We start from the raw sequence: 24,417 nt of genomic DNA, 5'->3' as shown, positions 1-24,417 counted from the left end.
GTCCCTCAGTGCTCAGTGTTGGGTCCATTATTGTTTTCTGTATTTATAAATGATATTGATGATGGTATATCAAGCTTAATGTCCAAGTTTGCAGATGATACAAAGGTTGGCAGGGTTGTCAAGGACACTACTGACACTATGCTGCTGCGACAGGATCTGGAAAGGTTGAGCAGATGGGCTGAGAGGTGGCAAATGAAGTTTAACATTGACAAATGTAAAGTACTACACATGGGAAACAGCAACCCCAGAGCAACGTATCAACTCTGTGGTACTACACTGACAGTGGTAGAGAATGAAAGGGACTTGGGGGTGGTTGTGCAGGCAGATATGAAGTTCTCTGAGCAGTGCAGACGGGCTGCAAGAGTAGCTCATGGAGTATTGTCAATGATATACAGGAATTTTTCCAGCAGGGATAAGGAGGTGATTATTCCATTGTATAAGGCAATGGTCAGGCCACACCTAGAGTACTGTATACAGGTCTGGAGGCCTCATTTCAAGAAGGATGTAGAGCTGCTGGAACGAGTACAGAGAAGGGCAACAAGATTAGTGAATGGAACAAAGGGGTGCTCTTTCGAAGAAAGGCTTAAGTTTTGCGAATTACAGTGTCTGGAGACTAGGCACCAGCGAGGTGATCTGATAGAGGTGTATAAAGCCTTGAATGGTTTAAGCATGCTCAATGCTGATGGGATTCTTCCTCTAGCTCAGAAAAATCACCTGAGAGGGCACAAATTCAAATTGAGGAAAGACAGATGTAGGATAGACGTGAGGAAATTTGACTTTAGCCAGCAGGTGGTTGGTTGGTGGAACAGACTTCCATCCCTTGTGGTGGAGGTTGATAGCCTAAATAAGTTTAATTCTCAGCTGGACAGGTATTTGGAACGAGCAGAGGGGTGAAGTGGAGGTGGGTTTTTTTTCTTTTTTTTTTTTTTTTTTTTTTTGGCTGATGCTGCATAAGCTTGCTTTCTTGCATCAAATGCCTCTACTAATGCTAATGCTAAAGAGAACTGCTAATGACAATTTTCTTATGAATCAAGATTTTATAATGTGCTTTGCTTATTTCCTCTTAGTAATCTATCTTTAGACAAGCATCATACAGACAAAGGGCATGATTTTGTGCATGTTCATTGTAAAGAGCATGAGGAGGTTAATTGCACTTCAGTTTTCTGATGGGCTTATATGAGGGCTTGAAGAACGGGGTTATGCCCTCAAAGGAAATAAAAGAAAAGGTTGCATCAGGCATTGATCTGCCCAACTCAATGCTAAAGCTCCAGAGATTTCTGGTCCCATGTGGGGTAGCTATTGTAAGTGATCTGTTGTCAGGGAAACTGGAAATTTATTATATAAAAGGGAAAGGTGGAATAGGACCAGAGCATTTCTCCCAGGGGCCAGAGTTGCTGATGTAGAGCAATTATTATCTTTTAAGGGACAAAAGGTGATATGAGTTGTACACAGAACCGGCCCCAGGTCTATCAGCACCCTGTGTGAGATTTTGTGGTGCACCCCCTCCAACTTCCTATTAAGTTTATGCATTAAATTTTGACTGTTAACTGAAAAATTAACTGAAAGCCATGACTTGCATGGCCACGGGCCCCGTGGGAAACGCCAGTTGTCTGGGGACCGTTTATTCATTCAAATGCACGATAATTGAAATCTGAACTCCTGAATTGCTGAATCGGAGTTTAAGGCTGACTTCATATCGTGACTTTTGGAAGATCACGACTTGAGATTTACAGCAAATCAGTGAATTTGATGGGCATTTTGTGCTCCCTAAATTTTTCCGCCCTGTGCGGCCACACTGCGCAATCACCCCCGAAGCTGGCCCTGGTTGTACACATTGGTATTAATGATATTAAGAGAAGGTCTGATTTACTTAACAAGTACAGGGAAGTGTAGAGAAAAAGTCATGAGTTAGAATTAAATTTGCAGTTCTTCCTAACACAAGGCCGACCGGGCTAGCCAGGTGGGTAAAGTGCCTGCATGGCAACCCAAAGGTCACGGGTTCGAATCCCGCCTCGGGCTTGGATCAAAGTACTGCAAAAACCTTGGGAGGTGCATTATGGCCACAGAAGCCGATGCGCCAACAACTACCAAAAAAAGTTTTTTTTTTTTCCTAACACAAGAGGAGGGAATAGGTACGTAATGAGAGCCTTGCTAATCAATTTGGCCCTGGACAGACTGTGCAGGCTCATGGGGTAGAATTTTTCTCTCTGCTTGTTAAAGGAGAAACTGTTATTACAGGTATGGAATACACTTAAATAGAGGGGGTGCAAGAATTTTTGCTAATGCTATCAAGATAGTGTTAGGTGGGTTGGAAAACTAGTAGTTTTGGAGAGCTACACAGAATAACTTGCTTCTATTGGAACATGCAGCAGCCTGGAAAGCAAATATAGGGGATTACAAAGCCTGCTGGAGATTAGCATTAGCATTAGCAGAGGCATATGATGCAAGAAAGCAAGCTTATTCAGCATCAGCCAAAAAAAACAAAAAAAAAAAAAAAAAAACCCACTCCCATTTCACCCCTCCGTTCGTTCGAAATACCTGTCCAGTTGAGCTTTAAATTTGTTTAGGCTATCAACTTCAACAACCAGTGATGGAAGTCGGTTCCACCAACCAACCACCCGCTGGCCAAAGGCAAATTTCCGCACATCTATCCGACATCCGTCCTTCCTCAATTTGAATTTATGCCCTCTGAGGTGATTATTCTGAGAAAGATGAAGAATCCCATTGGCATTGAGCATGCTCAAACCATTCAAAGCCTTATACACCTCTATCAGATCACCTCGCCGGTGCCTAGTCTCCAGACTCTGTAATTTGCAAAACCTAAGCCTTTCTTCGTAAGAGCAACCCTTTGTTCCATTTACTAATCTTGTTGCCCTTCTCTGTACCCGTTCCAGCAGCTCTACATCCTTCTTGAAATGAGGCCTCCAGACCTGTATACAGTACTCAAGATGTGGCCTTACCATTGCCTTATACAAGGGAATAATCACCTCCTTATCCCTGCTGGAAAAATTCCTGTATATCATTGACAAGACACCATGAGCTACTCTTGCAGCTCGTCTGCACTGCTCAGAGAACTTCATATCTGCCTGCACAATTACCCCCAGGTCCTTTTCATTCTCCACCACTGTCAGTGTAGTACCGCAGAGTTGATACGTTGCTCTGGGGTTACTGTTTCCCATATGCAGCACTTTACATTTGTCAATGTTAAACTTCATTTGCCACCTCTCAGCCCATCTGCTCAACCTTTCCAGATCCTGTTGCAGCAGCATAGTGTCAGTAGTGTCCTTGACAACCCTGCCAACCTTTGTACCATCTGCAAACTTGGACATTAAGCTTGATATACCATCATCAATATCATTCATAAACACCGAAAACAACAACGGACCCAACACTGAACCATGAGGAACTCCACTAATAACATTAGTCCACGTTCAGCAGTGTCCATTGATTACCACTCTCTGTCTTCTGCCACTCAACCATCCCCTTATCCATAGCAGCAATTTGCCTCCAATGCCACACTGCTCCAATTTGTGCAGCAGTCTTCCATGTGCAACAGTATCAAAAGCCTTTCTAAGATCCAAATATATAATATCAAAGTTATTCCCTGCATCCAGTTCTTTTGTGACTACATCATAGTATCCAATCAAATTGGTCAGGCAAGACCTGCCCTTAACAAAACCATGCTGCGTCTAAGCTATAACTGAATTCTTGTCTAGATGATCCTGCAGTGCTTCTTTAACCAGTGCCTCCATTAATTTACCTGGAACAGAACTTAAACTAACAAGTCTATAATTACTTGTGTCAGCCTTTGAACCTCCTTTGTGAATTGGGGTCACATTTGCACATCTCCAGTCCATAGGTACCTCCCCTGAGTCCAAGGAAGCTCTCATAATTATGGCTAAGGGTTTGCTTACTTCCTTTGCTGCCTCCTTTAATATAACTGGATAGATCCCATCCACCCCAGGTGCCTTTTTTATGTTTATCCTCAACAATCTCTTCTCCACTTTCCTCTCAGTTATTACAAAATCATCCAGCTCACTGCCAATGTTTACTTTACCTACATCATTCTCCTTCCTGAATAACTTCTCATGCGTGAATGTAGATGCAAAATACTCGTTTAGATTGTTAGCCACCTGAGCAGGATCCTCAACTGTTGAACCATCAATATCCAGTGGACCAATCTGATTCATCCCTTTCCTTTTCGAGTTCAAGTATGTAAAGAACTCTTTTCTGTTTTTCTTTGCATCCTTTGCCAAGGATTTTTCATAGTCTGCCTTTGCCTGCCTAATCTCCTTTGTGACTTGGTTACAGACCAACTTATATCTATCATAGGCTTCCATGTCACCCATTAATTTGTATGTATCCCATGCATTTTTCTTCTCTGCCACATGTCTCATTAGTTCATCTGACAACCATTTAGGCCTAAACCTTGAACAATATTTCTTAGTTGGTATGTAAAGCCTGGTAGCCTCCAAGATTAATTCCTTGAATGCTTCCCATTTTGAGTTTGCTGTTGGTAACATCATCAGTTGGTCCCACTGTATAGAATTTAAATACTGTCTCAGACCATCATAGTCGCCTTTACGAAAACAAAAACCCTTCCCTTTATCTCTGATGGTAGTTACCTCCTTGAGTAAATCCCACTTCAACACACTGTGATCACTGCCACCTAGTGGTTCATTTATCTGCAGGTTCTTAATGCATGAAGAATCACTACTGATAATCAGATCAAGAGTATTGCTCCCTCTTGTTGCCTCACGAACATGCTGATGTAGAAAACAATCATCCAATAAATCCACAAAAGCCTTGCTAGTGTGCGAGTGACCAACCCACAAATTCCAGTCAATATCTGGGAAATTAAAGTCCCCCATTATAAGACTCTCTGATTTACTGGCCCACTCTATTTCCCTGTACAATATCTTATTATACTCATCAGAGTCATTAGGCCTATAGCACACTCCTACTCTCAATTTTGATTTCCCTATGCTTATGTCACACCAAACTGACTCGACGCTGCCCTGTCCATCGATGTCGACTGGCTTCACTTCCTCGGACTTTATGTGTTTCTTAATTAATAGCATGACCCCTCCTCCCCTCCTGTCCTGTCTATCCTTTCTATACACATTGTATTCCCCAAATTCCAGTTCCGCGTTACTTATATCTGTGTGACACCACGTCTCTGATATCCCAACAATATCTGCCTTTGATGTTTTGAGCAATACCTCAAATTCATCAAATTTATTTACCAAACTCCTAGCATTGGTGTACACGCAGGTATACATGCACCTGTTTCTATTCTTAGCTACCCTAACACAACCCATGTGTTTACTTGTACCGCAATGACTACCACCCAGTCTCTGAAATATCCTGCATCCTGTTTTTCAGACTTCTGCTCATTTCAATAGAAGCAGTGCAAGAATCACTTCCACCTCTGCCACTGGCTACTGTTAATCTATTAGTCCTTGTATCCCCCCCAACTAGCAGTTTTCCGACCCACCTAACACTGCCTCGACAGCATCAGCAAAAATTCTTGCACCCTTTCTATTTAAGTGTATCCCATCCCTGTAGAAGCAATCTCTCCTGTTAACAAGTACAGTCCAGGCTGAAAAAAATTCTACCCCTTGAGCCTTGCACAATCCCTCCAGGGCCGAATTGATCGACAAGGCTCTCATCATATACTCCCTCCTATCGTGTCTGGGCAGAATTGCAGACACTTTCAAGTTTAACCCTAATTCACGGCTTTTTTTCAACAGTGACCTGTACTTGCTAAGTAATTCCGCCGGTCTCCTACTCTTAATATCATTAGTGCCAACGTGTACAACTATATCACCTTTTGTGCCCTTAAAAGATGATATCCGCTCTACAACGTCATCAACCTTTGCCCCTGGCAGACATACCCTGGTCCTATTCCACCTATCCTTTTTACAAAGGATGTTCCCCGTTTCCCTGACAATAGAGTCACCAACAACTACTAGTTCCTGTGGGACCAGCGCATTCTGCCTAGGGGGCTGCTTCTGTGTTGCCTGATGACCAAGTGCAAGCTCTGGCGTTGATGTGGGCAGCTGAGAGCTTGATGGGCCCCTCAATTTATTTCCTTCGAGGGCATCCACCCTGTCCTTCAAGCTCTCATAAAGGCCCATAACAACGCTGAGTTGTCGCCTGATTTCCTTGCACTCCTTACATCGTGCACACACAAAGACATCCCCCTTGGCAGTATCATGTCCCGTACCCGACTGCTCCGCAAACATCAAGCAAACAGTGCATTTTAATAGACTGTGATTCAGAGGGCAACTGCCCCCCCTCAGTTCTCCCCTGAACCACAGCACTCCCATTAGCTTGAGCCTTTTGCTTTGCTGCTCTGGTCAGAGTCATGATTCCGATTTAATTCAATAAAATTCAAAATAAAAATTAAATCCTTAAGTTATATCCCAAAACAGTTATGTTATATATATATTTTTTTCGGTATCTAGTGTTTTCTACGAGTTCCCTTTATACAACTTCCGTATCACGTGTACCACTATAGTTATGTATTAATTATTTGTTAGATTAAGTCGTTACATATATATATATATATATATATAGAGTTAAAAGTACAATTTAATTGACAATAAAGTTTATCAAGATTAATAGATTTACTGATTAATTGACAATATTATATTATGCACTATACGACACTAAGCTTATGCTATCGTGTAAAATTCACGAACGGTATTTCTACGGACTCGTAAGTATTGATTAGCTTCCAAATCTCGCTATCTCAATTTCGAATAAACTAAGGATCCTGACTAGGTCTATAATCTACTTATAGAAGATAATTTGATATAACAGTTGGTTAATAAATCGACTAAATTTGGTTAAAAAAAAAATTTGGTTTGGGACACGTGGATTTGATACCGTTACCGATACTAAGTAATATCTACAAAATCTCAGATTCTCACAGGACAAGCACGTAAATGGACTGTATTAGGGTTACTCAAAACAAAAACAGTCATTTACAGTAAAGCTTGAAGTGTAGTAAACAAATTTGATGAATTTGAAGTACTAGTCAAGTCATCAAGTGTGGACATTGTAGGCATATTGGATGTAAATTCATTGTACTCCCAGAATTTTAATGCATCACAGAATTTTATTCCACACAGAAAGAGTTGAGATAAATCTATAATTAATTTGTAACAGCAAATGTTTTGCATTTGATAAATCATTTTTAAAGCTTAAGTGCAGTAAACAAATTTGATGAATTTGAAGTACTAGTCAAGTTATCAAGTGTGGACATTGTAGGCATATTGAATGTAAATTCATTGTACTCCCAGAATTTTAATGCATCACAGAATTTTATTCCACACAGAAAGAGGTCAGATAAATCTATAATTAATTTGTAACAGCAAATGTTTTGCATTTGATAAATCATTTGCAATAATTTCTAATCCTTTCTTTACTTCAGATAATTGTATACAAAGCGACTTTATTGCATTGACCTTTGATGACCCCCTTGCATCAGAAAACTTTTAAGTGACAATTTTAAAGATTTCATTAAAATTTCCCATTGTGTTGCTGAGGACGAGAAAAAATTAAATAATCTGGAAGACTGCTACACAAATTGGAGCAGTACGACATTGGAGGCAAATTGTTGCTATGGATAAAGGGGTGGTTGAGGGGGAGAAGACAGAGAGTGGTAATCAATGGACACTGCTCATCGTGGACTAATGTTATCAAGATTCTGTAGCAGTAAGCTACAGAATCTTGAAATAACTGGGAGTAAAGTGGAGGAGAAACTGTTGAAGATAAACACAAGAAAGGCACCCGGGGTGGATGGGATCTATCCAGTTATATTAAAGGAGGCAGCAAAGGAAGTAAGCAAACCCTTAGCCATAATTATGAGAGCTTCCTTGGACTCAGGGGAGGTACCCATGGACTGGAGATGTGCAAATGTGACCCCAATTCACAAAGGAGGATCAAAGGCTGACACAAGTAATTATAGACCTGTGAGCTTAACTTCTGTTCCAGGAAAATTAATGGAGGCACTGGTTAAAGAAGCACTGCAGGATCATTTAGACAAGACTTCAGTTATAGCTCAGACACAGCATGGTTTTGTTAAGGGGAAGTCTTGCCTGACCAACTTGATTGGATATTATGATGCAGTCACAAAAGAACTGGATGCAGGGAATAACTTTGATATTATATACTTGGATCTTAGAAAGGCTTTTGATACTGTTGCACATGGAAGACTGCTACACAAATTGGAGCAGTGTGACATTGGAGGCAAATTGCTGCTATGGATAAAGGGGTGGTTGAGGGGGAGAAGACAGAGAGTGGTAATCAATGGACACTGCTCATCGTGGACTAATGTTATTAGTGGAGTCCCTCAGGGCTCAGTGTTGGGTCCATTATTGTTTTCTGTATTTATAAATGATATTGATGATGGTATATCAAGCTTAATGTCCAAGTTTGCAGATGATACAAAGGTTGGCAGGGTTGTCAAGGACACTACTGACACTATGCTGCTGCAACAGGATCTGGAAAGGTTGAGCAGATGGGCTGAGAGGTGGCAAATGAAGTTTAACATTGACAAATGTAAAGTACTACACATGGGAAACAGCAACCCCAGAGCAACGTATCAACTCTGTGGTACTACACTGACAGTGGTAGAGAATGAAAGGGACTTGGGGGTGGTTGTGCATGCAGATATGCAGTTCTCTGAGCAGTGCAGATGGGCTGCAAGAGTAGCTCATGGAGTATTGTCAATGATATACAGGAATTTTTCCAGCAGGGATAAGGAGGTGATTATTTCCTTGTATAAGGCAATGGTCAGGCCACACCTAAAGTACTGTATACAGGTCTGGAGGCCTCATTTCAAGAAGGATGTAGAGCTGCTGGAACGAGTACAGAGAAGGGCAACAAGATTAGTGAATGGAACAAAGGGGTGCTCTTACGAAGAAAGGCTTAAGTTTTGCAAATTACAATGTCTGGAGACTAGGCACCAGCGAGGTGATCTGATAGAGGTGTATAAAGCCTTGAATGGTTTGAGCATGCTCAATGCTGATGGGATTCTTCGTCTAGCTCAGAATAATCACCTGAGAGGGCATAAATTCAAATTGAGGAAAGACAGATGTAGGATAGACGTGCGGAAATTTGCCTTTAGCCAGCGGGTGGTTGGTTGGTGGAACAGACTTCCATCCCTTGTCGTGGAGGTTGATAGCCTAAATAAGTTTAAGGCTCAGCTGGACAGGTATTTTGAACGAACAGAGGGGTGAAGTGGAAGTGGGTTTTTTTTTTTTTTTTTTTGGCTGATGCTGCATAAGCTTGCTTTCTTGCATCAAATGCCTTTACTAATGCTAATGCTAATCAGAAAAACATCAGCTGAAGCTGTCTTCTAACAGTTGTGAAAGTTACAATCAGCCCATTACACAGTGGGAGCTGAAAGCATCACTTTCACTATCCAAGGCAAGTGCTGTTGGGCCAGATGGCATCCATTATGAGGTGATTAAACATCTTTCATCAGAATCGATGGATTGCTTGCTCTGTCTCTATAATAGAATCTATATTGAAGAGACATTTCTGGACACATGGCATATGGCAACCATCCTTGCAACATCTGAAACCAGGAAAGGATCCAAAAATATTAAAAAAATTACATAAAAATTAATACAAAAAAAATTAAAAAAAACTGGTAAACACTTGCCTTTTATGTTACTTAGAAGCTAATGACCCCTTTTCCAGGACACAATGTGGCTTCTGAGGGAATAGGTCAACACTCGACTATTCAATACGATTGGAAACATCTATTTGTGATGATTTCCTGAAATGCGAGCTCCAGGTGACGGTTTTCTTTGATATGGAAAAAGTGTATGACATGGCTGGAGATACAGAATTTTAAACGACATATATAACTTTGGTCTTAGGAGACACCAATCATCTTTATTAAAAACTTCCTTTCAAACTAGTATTTCCAAGTTCGTGTAGGATCAATCCCCTCTCAGCCATTTTGTCAAGAAGAGGGAGTTCCACAAGGATCAGTTATTATTATTATTATTATTAATATCCATATGATGCAAGGAAGCCTGAGGCTTATGCTGCACCAGGAAAAAAAAAAAGTTCCCGAGTAACCCTGAGAGAGAGAGAGAGAGAGAGAGAGAGAGAGAGAGAGAGAGAGAGAGAGTCAAAAGTAGAAGGGAATCACCAAGAAAGAGAAGAATGATCTAAGTGTTACGCTTTTTGCTATATCTGAGTTAACTGTATTACTGAACAACTTCCTCTTACTGTAAAAAGTGCCCTCTTTGTAGACTTTGGCATCTTTTTGCAGTCATGCAATATTCATTGAAAGACAATTGCACCATACCATTGACCACATCAACTCTTGGGCAGAGCCTAATGGTTTCAGGTTCTCGCCACACTGTCTTCGTACACTTTTGTCACAAACGGAACCCTCACCCTGAACCAGAACTTAAACTTGGACTAAACATCATTCCAGTAGTATCTGACACAAAATTCTTGGGGCTCATTTTCAATAAGAAGTTGACATTTCTATGATATATCTGTCAAGTGCAGACAAAGTACACGAGAGGGTTGAACCTCTAATAAATGGGAAGCAGACTGCTCCATTTTATTCTGCCTTTATCATACTCTTATCTGATCTAAATTAGACTATGGGTCCCAAGTGTTACCATCAGCTAGAAACAGCGTACTTAGGTGGCTAGATCCAGTTCACCACCAAGCCATCCGTAATGCTACTGGAGCATTTAGAACACCCCCTGTCCAGAGTTTATACGTTGAAGCAGATGAACCATCACTATTGCTTCAATGAAAGGAATTGTCACTAAAATATACTTTTAAATTGAAATCCCTGCCAGACAACCCAATGTGGGCTTCTATCTTTGAGCCACGATGGAAACTCTTTATAACACCCGTTAGACTGCCAACTGTCCCGTTGATATCCATGTCCAAGAGCTGCTCAGAGAGCTCGACATCATGGTAGACAGTGTTGCCCAGTCACCAAGGCAACTAGTTCCACCCTGGAAAGCTTGTAAACTGGACTTTGCAACTTCTTTATTAAAAAGAAGTTGCAAAATAGTTTTTAATAAAGAAGTTTCATCATGCAACTTCTTTATTAAAAACTGGGGAAAGGCCAAAACCCCTTCTTCTGTCTACCAACAACTCTATGCTGCACACTAAACCAAACACTGACTTCTTGTCTCTCTTCACTGATGGATCAAAGTCCAGTTTTCTACGGGATTTGCTGCTGTCTTTCCAGATAGTACTATATCTGGGAAGATTCCCCATGACTGCAGCATATATATATATATATATATATATATATACACAGCTGAGTTGTGTGCTATACAATTAGCCTTGGACCACATTAAAACTGACAAGTACCAAAGATGTATGGAGTATACTGCCTCTCAAAGCATACTGCAGGCTTTATTGGGGGTGAGGCATAATACTCATCTATTCCTGACCCAAATCCAGCAGACATTACATTGTCTTTCTAAGTGTTCATTTGACATTTGTTTCTGCTGAATTCCAAGCCGGGGAAATGAACTGCAGATGTTGCAGCCGGATCACCAAAACCCCATAACGCTCATTGCCCCCCTGTACAGACTACAGGCAAGTGATACACTGTAAATTACTCTCCCAACGGCAACAATCTTGGAATGGGCAGGTCACAAACAAGCTCTACCAGATAAAGCCTGTAATTCGTTGCTGGCAGTCAAGGCTGTGCAGGAACCGCAGAGAGGAACGCCTCCGCATAGGACACAGTCATCTTATGCATACATTTCTGCTAAGAACAGATAACTCTCCTATGTGTGAGAATTGTGGCTTGTTTTTAACAATTTGTCATATTTTAATCAAGTGTCCATTTTATAGACACGAATGTGTTTTATATTTTACCGCTTTTAGGCATCTGGCTGAGCCTTATACACTCAGTCAGATTTTATCAGATAATGACAAAGTTTTTTCTGTTTTTAGTTATTTAAAATCAATTAAACCTTTTTATTGTTAGATCTTTATAGTTATATTTTATATATTTTTATGTCTTTTTCATTATTTGGTTTGACATAGTGACCTAATTCTTTAGGTCACTGATATTTTAAATGACCTGGTTTTGGCACATTATAGCCTCAGTTGCTAATGCACCAATAATTTTGTTTTGGCTGGTGCAGCATGTCTCAGGCTTCCTTGAACCATATGGCTAATAATAATAATAATAATAATAATAATAAAAAACCTAAAGAAACCAAACCAAACCATGGGTTCTTCAGGAATTTTGCTAGTAGGGAAAAGGTGGTGATTATCCCTTTGTATAAGGCAATGGTCAGGCCATGCATTGAGTATTGCATACAGGTCTGGAGACCTCATTTTAGGAAGAACGTAGAGTTGCTAGAATGAGTACAGAGAAGGGTAACCAGCTTTGTGAGGAGGATGAAGGCTCCTCAATTAAGCCTTTCTTACCAAGAAAGGCTTAATTGAGGTGTATAAGGAGCCTGCTCAAACCTTGAATGGTTTAAGCAGGCTCAATGCTGATGGAATTCTTCCTCTTGCTCAGATTACAAACCTAATGGGACATGAATTAAAATTGAGGAAAGACAGTTGTAGAATACATGTGCAGAAATTTGCCTTTAGCCAACAGGTAGTTGATTGTTGGAATAAACTTCCATCTGTCATTGTAGAAGTTGATAGCTTAAATAAATTCAAGGAAAAACTGGACAAATTTTAGAGTGAATGGAGCCATCCGAGAGGATGGGTGAAATGGGATTTTTTTTTTTTTTTTTTTTTTTTTGCTTGACTGATGCTATATAATCTTGCATATGCCTCTCCTAACTCTAATTATAATGCTAATTATGTTTCAATGTGCAGATTTAATAGTTTTTAATAGTGCTGACTATAATTACTATTATAAATATTCTACTTCTAGTATACTTTTTAAAGGAACTCACAGAAGGTTTACATTCCTTATAGGAAATGTATATAATTTCTGTTGTCGTGGATATTGCATGGATCTGCTGAAGGCTCTTGCCAAAGAACTGAACTTCACATATGATCTGTGGCAAATAGAAGATGGCCAGTATGGTAGCTTTGATTATGTAAGTAAAAATATTTGTTATATGTTTACAACAAAATTTTCTGTAAGTGGAATGTAGTGTGCTATTGCTATCGTCAGCAGAGCTATGGACAGTGAATAGGATTTCCAGTCTTTAAGAAGGTCATTAATATCAAGAAGGAAAGAGTGGGAGAAAGAATCTTAACCCTAACCTAATCTTTAGAGAACAGCAGCTTTAGTGGAGAAGATAGAAGAGAGGGAGCCATCACCCACTGTAAATGGTCAGAGAGAAAGCTGTATACCCAATTGCAAAAAGAAACAGCTGGCAATCCATAAGATGGGAGCTTATTAGAAGGCCTTTATGCCTCATGATTAAAAGCCTTGGAAATGTCAAGTTGGGTCAAACCCAACTGCTTGAGTTTCACTCAATTTTTCTGTCAAATTTTTGAAAGATGATGACATAAGCCAAAATATCACCAGTGGATTAACACTAACAGAATCCATATTGGCAGTTGTTGATCACATTGAAGTTTTTATGATAGTTTAAGAGCTAGCAGTTGATGGATTTCTTCATTATCAAGCCTCTCTAGCTGAGTGGTTAAGTGTGGATACAAAAGTGCAATTTCTTTGAGTGTTTGTGGTTCAAAACACTTGTATAACTACTAAATATAGTATAATATTCTTGTATTCTTTCTATCTTGTGAACTCTCCTGACCTTACATAGTTGTCACAGGATATAAACAAAAAAATTATTTATTATTACTTTGGAATGAGTAGAGGTTAGTGCGATAGGATGCTAACTAGACAGAAGGGATATGTCATCCTTTTTAGGAATTGGCTGGATATGCAAATGTCCAAGCAGAAGGAAAAATAAATAAAGTGGAATAAGAAAGTGTAAAAGGTGACACATCTGAGGAACATAGATTTTAATAACAAGTGGAGAAGTGATACAAGGACCTGCAGCCTTCTTGGCATCAACATTGTTCAGAATTATTCTAATATCCTTCTGTCAGAGGATCATGGGTGGCATTGAGTGGAATGCATTGGGTGTAGCAGGTGGGGATTTACCATTACTTCCTCCCTCCTTACCTGTAATTTGAATTTATGGCTCCTAGTTCTGTAATCATTTATGACAGTAAAAATTTCACCCTCATTCATTTTATTTTCTCCTCTCACAGCCTTCATCATCATCATCAGCCATTTTCAATCCACTGCAGGATAAAGGCCTCTCCAGCAACTGTCCAGTTCCTTCTGATTTGTGCAATGGCTATCCATTTACTACCCACAAACTCATGAATTTTATCTGTCCATCTACACTGACAGTGGTAGACTGTCTACACTGACAGTCTACCACTGTCAGTGTAGTATCACAGAGTTGATACATTACTCTGGGGTTCATCATCATCATCAGCCATTTTCAATCTACTGCAGGATGAAGGCCTCTCCAGCAACTTTCCAGTTCTTTCTGTTTTGAGCACTGGCCATCCATTTACTACTCAAAAACTCATGAATTTCATCTATCCATCTCCGCCTTTGTCTTCCAGGTTTTCTTCTAGCTCCTCTTGGGTACCATTCTGTTATTTTCTTAGTCCATCTGTCATCATGTCTTCGAGCTATGTGTCCTGCCCAAGACCATTTTAGTTCTTTAGCTTTGATAAGAATGTCCTTTACTTGAGTTTGCTGCCTAATCCATGTGTTTCTCTTCTTATCTAACAGTCTGATTCCCAATATAATTCGTTCCATTCTTCGCTGTGTAGTTCTTAGCTTCTCTTCCATTCTTTTGGTGAGTGCCCAAGTTTCACTTCCATAAGTCATGGTGGGGAGTATACATTGATTCATTATTTTATGTTTCAGACAAACTGGGATATTGCTCTTCAGTATGTGACTATATTTCCAGAATGCTATCCATCCAAAATTTATTCTTCTCTTGACTTCCAGCCATTTATCATTATTACAGCTAATAACTTGTCCCAGATAAGTATATGACTCCACCTTTTCAATTACTGCTCCTTCAATCATTATTTCCCTTTCCGTGGCATACTTCTTCATCATTACTTTAGCCATATTCATCTTTAGTCCAAAATCCTTACTAACTGTGCATAACTGATTAAGATTTTCCTCTAATTCTTTGGGATCGTGGCTTATGACCACAATGTCATCTGCAAATCGTAAATGGTTTAGGTACTCTCCGTTCACATTGACTCCTTTCTGCGACCAGTCTAATCTTCTGAAAGCTTCCTCAAGGGCAGCAGTAAACAGCTTCGGAGATATTGTGTCTCCTTGTCGAACTCCTTTCTCGATTTTAAATTTGCTACTGTCTTTGTCTAGTCTAATAAAAGATGTAGCACTCTCATATATTTTCTTCAAAATCATAATATATGGAGTATCTATGCCTTGTCTTTCCAGTGCCTGAAACATTGCCTTATGCTGTATAGAGTCAAATGCCTTTTCATAATCCACAAATGCCAGGCATAATGGTGTTTTATATTCATTTGCTTTCTCCATTAGCTGTGATATTACGTGAAGGTGATCCATAGTTGAGAATCCTGTCCTAAAGCCAGCTTGCTCTTTCGGTTGATTCTCATCAAGTATTCTTTCTAATCTGTTAGTAATGACCCTTGTGAACAACTTGTAGATATGGGATAACAAGCTAATTGGTCTATAATTTCCAATTTCTGATTTATCTCCTTTCTTATGAAGCAAAACTATGATTGCATTATTCCACTGCTTAGGCATCACACCTTTTCTAATGCACTTTGTGAAGAGCCTTGCCAGTTTTTGTGTTATGTCTCTTCCTCCCAATTTTAACAACTGTACAGTAACTTCATCTTCCCCCGGGGCTTTCCGATTCTTCATTTTCTTCAATGCATGTTCTACCTCATCAGGAAGAATATCGGGTATGTCGTATGTGTTGCTACTTTGGAATCCATCTTCCCCACTGCTGGTATCATTCCCTCGCTCCTTGTATAATTCTCTATAGTAGTCTTCTGATATTTGAATTATGCCTTCTCTGCTGTTTATAAGTACACCATCGCTATTCTTCAGTTTCAGTATCATTTGTCTTTCTGTATTACTGCTCATGGCTGCTGATTTAAATCCTTTGTTTTCCCTTAATGCTTGTTCTACTTTTCTTGTGTTAAATCTTCTTATGTCCTCTCTGAGTCTCTTTCTAATGGCTTTGCATAACTCAGTATACTCAATTTTCTCCCTGTCAGTGTTTTTCTTGCTCTTCATTTGTCGTCTTTGGTTCATCATGACAAGTGTTTCTTGACTAATTTTTTTCTTCTTTGGATTTCTGTTTCCCTATAGGTTTCTTGGGCTTTATCACTTTCAGAAAGTTGTAATATTCCTCGTCGATATCTTGGTCCTGAGCAGTCTGCAGAAGCTCAAACTTGTTCTTAAGTTCCAGTACATACTGCTTTTTCTCCTCCTCTGTTATTTCAAAGACCTTTGTATTATTTACTCGAGTCAGTTTTTTCCTTTCCTTTCCTACATCTATATCAAGTGTACATCTTGCGATTCTGTGATCACTTCCAACATTTACCTTATTCAGGACGGTAACATCATTCACAATATATCTTCTGTTAGTGAGGATGAAGTCGATTTCATTAGTTGTTAATCCATTTGGACTCTTCCATGTCCACTTTCTGTTCACCCTTTTCTTGAAAAAAGTGTTCATTACTGACATTCCTTGAGATTCTGCAAATTCCACAAGTCTTTCACCTCTTTTATTTCTTTCACCAATTCCAAAATTTCCTATAGTTCCTCTTTCTGCGCTGTTTTGCCTTTTTCCAACCTTAGCATTGAAGTCCCCCATAATAATAGTGTAGTGGGTTTTCTGCTCATCTAGAAGACTCTCAATTTCAGTGTACATTTCTTCAACCTCTTCATCATCATGGCTCGATGCTGGTGCATAAATCATTATAATCTTTAGCTTGTACCTCTTAGAAATCTTCAGTATTAGTCTTGACACCCTTGGTCATGTACTTTTGAATTCCAAAATGTTGTTTTTAAAATCTTTATGGACCAGAAACCCAACTCCACCTTCACTCCTTTCACTGTTTCCATTGGTATACAGCAGATTTCCACTTGATAAACTTATAAGTGATTCATTTCTTCTTCTTGTTTCAGCCAAACCGATGATATTCCAATTCACATTTTCTAATTCCTTTTCCAGCTCTAATATCCTGTCTTCACCGATGAGTGATTGTACGTTATAACAGGCCAGGTTCAATTTCCGTGCATGGCAGCCTGGTCGTACCCAGAGATTCTTAGCACCCTCTGCTTCCACTCTGATCCTCTCGCTGCCGTAAGAGGGAGAGTGAAAGCTGCTGGGGACTGAGGGCCATTTGTATTGTTGTGCTCTCATTGCTGGAGGGTTTGGTCTTTTCCTCTTCACGCTGACCAGGCGTCTTGAAGAGAACCACTCTACACGTTCGTTGCCACCTAAGTGACGTAACAGGGCTTACCATCAAGAAGGTGTGCATGAGTGGATTTTAGGGAGGCAGGCCAACCGGACTTCTCCTAAATCTTCTGCAATAGAGAGATATTGGATCCATCAGTGTTTTAGGCTGAGTGTCTGATAACACACAGGATACCTGTTCCCCTCTAAGCCCCCTCTCTGGGGTTATTGCTTCCCATATGTAGTACTTTACATTTGTTAATGTTAAACTTCATTTGTCACTTCTCAGCCCATCTGCTCAGCTTTTCTAGATCCTGTTGCAGCAGCGTACTGTCATTATTGTCATTAACAACCCTGCCAACCTTCATATTGCCTGCAAACTTAGACATTAAACCTAATATACCATCATCAATATTTATCATCTGTATTTATCATTTATAAATACAGAAAACAACAATGGACCCAACACTGAACCCTGAGGGACTCCACTAATAACATTAGTCCATGAAGAGCAGTGTCCATTGATTACCACTCCGTCTTGTCCCACTCAACGATCCCTTTATCCATAGCAGCAATTTGCCTCCAATGCCACACTGCTCCAATTTATGCAGCAGTCTTCCATGTGCAGCAGTATCAAAGGCCTTTCTAAGATCCAAATATATAATATCAAAATTATTCTTTGCATCCAGTTCCTTTGTGACTACATCATAGTGTCCAATGAAATTGGTCAGACAAGACTTCCCCCTTACAAACCCATGCTCTGTCTGAGCTATAACTGAAGTCTTGTCTAGATGATCCTGCAGTGCTTCTTTAACCAGTGCTTCCATTAATTTCTCTGGGACAGAAATTAAACTAACAGGTCTGTAATTACCTGTGTCTTCCTTTGATCCTCCTTTGTAGATTGGGGTCACATTTGCACATCTCCAGTCCATGGGTACCTCCCCTGTGTCCAGGGAAGCTCTCATGATTATGGCTAAGGGTTTGCTTACTTCCTTTGCCACTTCCTTTAATATAACTAGATAGATTTCATCCACCCTAGGTACCTTTCTTATGTTTATCCTCAACAATTTCTCCTCCACTTTACCCTCAGTCATTACAAGATTATCTAGCTTACTGCCAGAGTTTAATACACCTCTGGCATTCCCCTACCTGAATAACTCCTCATGTGTGAATGTAGATGTAAAATATTCGTATTGTTTGTTAGCTGCTTGAGCAGGATCATCAACAGTTGAACCATCGATATCAAGTGGAGCAATCTGATTTATTTCCTTCCTTCTAGAGTTTACATAAGTAAAGAACTATTTGCTGTTTTTATTTGCATCCTTTGCCAAAGATTTCTCTCAACCTGCCTTCACCTGCTTAACCTCCTTTGTGACTTGGTTACAGACCAGCTTATATCTACCATAGGCTTCTGTGTCACCTGTTATTTTATATGTATAAAATGTCCAATGTACAAAATGTATAAAATTAATGTCCAAGTTTGTAGATGATACAAAGGTTGGCAGAGTTGTTAATGACAGTATGCTGCTGCAACAGGATCTGGAAAAGTTGGGTATATGGACTGAGAAGTGGCAACTGAATTTTAACATTTATAAATGCAAAGTACTGCATATGGGTAGCAGTAACACCATAGAAATGTACGAACTATGCAGTGTTACACTCAGGGTAATGAAGAATGAAAGAGACCTGGTGGAAATTGTGCAGTCAGGTATGAAGTTTCTGAGCAGTGCAGACAGGCTGCCAGAGTAGGTCATGGGGTCTTGTCAATGATATACATGAATTTTGTGAGCAGGGATAAGGAGGTGATTATCCCCTTGTGTAAGGCAATGGCCAGGCTACACCTTGAAAACTGAGTACAGGTCTGGAAGCCTCATTTTAGGAAGGATATAGAATTGCTAGAATGAGTCCAGAGAATGGCAACAAAACTGGTGAAGGGAACAAAGGGTTGGTCTTATGAAGAAAGGCTTCAGATTTGTAGATTACAGTTTTTGGAGACTAGGCACGTGCATGGTGATCCTTTAGCCCGCTGGTAGTTGATTGCTGGAACAAACTTCCATCTTTTGTTGTGGATGTTGATAGCTTAAATAAATTCAAGGTAGAACTAGATAAACATTTGGAATGCATGGATCAGTGAAATGGGAAGGGTTCATGTGCCTCTACTAATGCTAATGCTAAAAGGACAGAACTGGGGAGGAACCTACCCATTGATGATTTGCAGTCCTTGTGGGCAATCAAACCCTATTCCAACCTGTGCTGCTTTTCACTAACTTAGAGGCAGTAGCAAATTGCCTTACCATTTGGTTTTTATTAACAGTCCATTCTATATTGACTGCTGAGCTGCATGCAATTGAACCAACCTTGGATCACATACAAACACACAACCACCAAAAATGCATTAAATATATTGATTTGCTCAATTCATTGATGACAAAGCTTTGTCATCAATGAGCCCCAATCTTCATCCAATCCTATCCTGGGTATAGCAAAGAAAGCATTTCCTTTCTGAATTGGAATTTTATATTCACTTCTGCTGGATCCCCAGCCACATTGGGATTAAACCTGTAATCAAACATTGGCTGTTTAGTCTGCACACCGACTGTAACAAGGAAATTGTTCTAGCTCCTCTCCACATAGGACACAGTGATCTGATGCATGCTTTTCTGCTGAGGGCTAATGACTGTCCTATGTGCGAGCATTGTGACTCCATTTTAACATTGAAATGTATCGTTATTGACTGTCCTAGATTTTTAAATGCTTGCCATTTATGTTTTAGTGCCTTTAGCCATCTGACTGAGCCTTATATATTCAGTCAGATTTAAACGGACTGAGTGAAAGCTCAGTCAAATAAAATCTGATAAAGACGATATGTCCACAATTTTTAAATTTTTAAAAATTAAAAATTACAAACTTTTATACATATATATGTTTTTGTAGGCATCATGTATATATTTTTACCTGATTTTATTTTTGTCTAAATTTTCTTGTTTTTCAGCTATTTATGAATATTGATATAACAATGTATTTTTAACTTGTATTTTAATATTGGACTTGGTGCATCATAGCCTTAGTTGCTCATGTGCCATAAAAAACCAAAACCAAACCAAATCTCACATAGAATCTCTGATTTGTCACAGATTTTGTCAGAACAGATTGCTTCAGATTATATTAGTATATTTGCATATATAATTTTTTTTTATTAAACCTATTACTTAAAGCAGTATAGTCTCAAGTTCTTTGTTTTACTACAACAGAGATTTTAATATAACAAAAGTTCCAAGTGAGAGGATGTTTGTTTGTAACAAACATCCACTCACTTTGAATCTTTGATTTGGTAGGGCAGTCAGCCTGGCTCTACCTTAATAAATTTTAAATAAAAATAATAATAATAAAAAAATCTGGACTAGAGTCAGTATGCAGAAAGCTCAATCAGTAATAATCAATGCATAGAAAGCTCAATCAGTAATAATCAATGCATAGAAAGCTCAATCAGTAATAATCAATGCATAGAAAGCTCAATCAGTAATAATCAATGCATAGAAAGTTCAATAAATATAAAGATTATGGAATTGACATTCAGTTGATACTTGTGTCGAGAGGACCAAATTTCAGCAAAGTCTAGGCGTTCTGCAAAACCAAATCCTCTGCTTGCATCTTCACAATGGTGGGGCCATTAGTAATCCTGTGTATAATCCCCATGTGTAGGTTCTGAAATATGGCACTTAACATACTGGATGAGACCACCCAATTGTGAACTAATGTGAGCAGGGGTTGAGATGTGGTGTCCACACCACACAGTGGAATTCTGTCCCTCTCTGTCACCAGGCAGTACTAGGTGGTAGATGACTCTCATCAACCACTTTGCTTATTGCTTTGCTTGAAGTGGTGAAACCCATGTTTAGTCTCCAGAGCAAAGCTCTGACAAACCTCCCCCATCTCTTCCATCATTCAGTATGATTGAGCTCTTTTCAGGTTATGATGGATACTTCCTTGCATTTAGAGAGTGCAGCTCTAAAATGGTGTTCACAGGTATGTCACTAGAAAGTCCACCAAACTGAACCTATTGGCAACCCTCTAGGAGGCATCCAGATCAGCTAGTGTATAATCTTGCTGCCTCTACTCTGCCAGATAGTGACTGGAGGGAGTCCAAGTAGTTTGTATGGCAGGGGACAATGTCATGATATGCCAAGGAGCTGGGTATATTCTTGCTATGTGTGCACCATATCCAAAAATTTCATTACTTCATACAATACCCCCCCCCCGTCCTTTTACATTATCCACTGAGTCCATGAATAGGCGAACTAACAGAACAAACTTATCTGTGAAAAGATCTAAACAACTCCTAAACACTTCCTCATTCATTTCATAAATGTACATGGTCTCAGTTCCAATCTCATTGATGTTCATTTCCACTTACAGTCTGCCGAGCTCCACTTACATTTTCTGACAGAATCCCAATTATCGGTTTATTCAACCACCACTCATCCGATTAATTCACTCTATAATCCCTTTTGATTCAAAGGGATCATCCAGTGAATATATTGTGTATATGTCTGCTCTAATATTCCCTATTAGAAACTTGGTAATTTGGAATATCCTCTCTTTGATCTTCTCTGGCTTAAAATCTCTCTACCCCATTCTGTCAAATTCATCTGCTACCTCTATCGTTCTCCCCACTCTACCAGTCACTTAGAACTGTTTCACTTCCTTTCTCTGAAACTTGATTTTCTGTATTCCAACTTTTCTAACAGTGAAGCAATTTTTACGGGTTTTAGCACAAGTTCTACCGAACATGTGCTGCAACCGATCAGCACCCTTTTACTGTCAAACTTCAAACTCACAGAACCAACTTTTCTTCTTCCTCATTTATTCCTTCAACTTCCATTTTCTGGAACAACTTCCCTTCACATGTATTTTTTGAAAATTATAATCTACAGAAAAAATAAGTCTAATGTTAATAAGTATCCTCTCAACCTTCAACCCATGCTCAGTACTAAGTGCTGTAGGTTCTCTCCACAAATTTAAATTCTGCATTGCTTATATCTGTGTGACTCCATGTCTCTGATATCCCATCAATATCTGTCTTTGATGCCTTGACTAGCACTTCAAGCTCATCAAATTTATTAACTATACTCCTAGCATTTGTGGACATGCAAGTATATATGCACCTGTTTCTACTCTTAGTTACCTAACACAGCCCATATATTTATTTGTTCCACTATGACTCCCAACAGTTGTGGAAATCTCCATTGCCTTGCTTTCCATGCTGCTGCTCATTCTAGTAGAAGCAGTGCAAGAATCACTTTTGTCTCTACCTACGGTCACTGTTAACCTTTTAGTCTGTGTATCCCTCCAAGCTAGGAGTTTTCCGACTTACCTAACTCTGCCTCGACAGTATCAGCAAATATTCTTGCACCCTTTCTATTTAAGTGTACCCCGTTCCTGTATCTTGTCTTGTCTTGTCTAACCGATTTCATTAAATACTATGATGCAGAAAAAAAAAGGAACTGGGTGGACAAAAATAAGTTTTGTATCATATATTTGGATTTTACGAAAGCGTTTGATACTGTTACATATAAAAGACTGCTGTACATACTAGAGAAGTGTGGAATTATGGGCAATATGCTGCTAAAGATAAAAGGATAGTTGGGTGGTAGAAGACAGAGTCATTATCGATGGACACTGCTCTTCATGGACTAAAGGTATAAGTTGAGTTCCCAGGGTTTATTAATGATATCAATGAAGGCATATCAGGCTTAATGTCCAAGTTTGCAGATGATGCAAAGATTTGCAGGGTGGTTAATAACAGTAATGATGGTTTGTTGCAATAGGATTTAGAAAAGTTAGGCATATGGGCTGAGAAGTGGCAACAGAAGTTTAACATTGACAAATGCAAAGTATTGCATAAGGGTAGCAGTAACTGTAGAGTAATGAACCAGCTGTATGGTACTACACTCAGGGTAGTGGAAAATGAAAAAGACCCAGCGGCAATTGTGCATTCAGATGTGCAGTTTTTCTGAGCAGTGTAGATATGCTACCATGACAGCTCCTGAGGTTTTGTCAATGATATACAGGAATTTTGTTAACAAGGATAAGGAGGTGATTAAGGCATTGTACAAGGCAATGATTAGGCCACATCTTGAGTACTACATAAAGGTCTGTAGCCCTCATTTTAGGAAGTATATAGAGCTGCTGGAATGAGTTCAGAGAAGGTCAACGAGTTTTGTCGGGCAACAAAAGAATGGTCTTACAAAGAAAGGATTCAGTTCTTCAAATTTCTGTGTTTGGAGACCAGGCACCTGCGAGGTGATCTTTTTTGAGGGTTTAAGGCTTTGAATGGATTGAGGAAGCTCAGTGCTGAAGCAATTCATCCTGTTGCTTAGACTACAACGTTGCATCATGTTTTTTAAGACTTGTATCATTTGCCAATACCAATATTTTTCTCCATTTTGTTTCTGCATTGGTGCAACAACTGCAGGATTATAAGTGACAAGTTACCTTAGTGTTAATTATTATTATTGTTAATTTTATTAACATTCTGTTACTCATACCCTGCTATGCTCACAACTTGGCTTGATCATATATGGCAGAGTGGCCAACTTAATTTGTGATGCAATCTACTTTTTTCCTTCAAAATGCGCCGCGATCTACCATCTCAAAAATTTTATTGCACAAGGTGCACAAATTGAGGGATGACTGTATATTTAAAATTCATCATGATCAACCGAAATTAAATCCGTGATCGACTGGTAGATTGAGATCAGCTCATTGGCCACCCCTGATATATGGGAATTCCAAAATAAGCCTCGTATGCAAGTAAAACTTCATGCTACCAATGATGTTATGCTTCAGATTCCTGCAAGCAAAGGGAACAGATATGCAGGAATTATAACCTTCTAAAATAAGTTTTGAGGCTCTGTGTTGAAATGAGAAGAAGTGATACCACAGTTAATACCTGTATTAATGCTACTGCACAGGT

At 39.4% G+C, this 24,417-nt stretch overlaps 1 protein-coding gene across 1 annotated transcript in view; it reads left to right on the top strand.

Annotated features, from left to right (window-relative positions):
- The window catches only part of LOC150082411 (glutamate [NMDA] receptor subunit 1-like), a 514,944-nt gene that overhangs the window by 348,608 nt on the left and 141,919 nt on the right, over positions 1-24,417 (top strand). The window contains exon 11 of the mRNA XM_090380513.1: positions 12,958-13,082. Coding sequence (XP_090236639.1) covers positions 12,958-13,082 — 125 coding nt within the window. The remainder of the gene's footprint in view (positions 1-12,957; positions 13,083-24,417) is intronic.

The sequence above is a fragment of the Mastigoproctus giganteus genome, chromosome 8 (genome assembly GCF_048544385.1).
Source record: "Mastigoproctus giganteus isolate SK-2022 chromosome 8, ASM4854438v1, whole genome shotgun sequence".
Classification (NCBI taxonomy): Eukaryota; Metazoa; Arthropoda; class Arachnida; order Uropygi; family Thelyphonidae; genus Mastigoproctus; species Mastigoproctus giganteus.
This window is presented reverse-complemented; position numbering and strand designations above follow the sequence as displayed.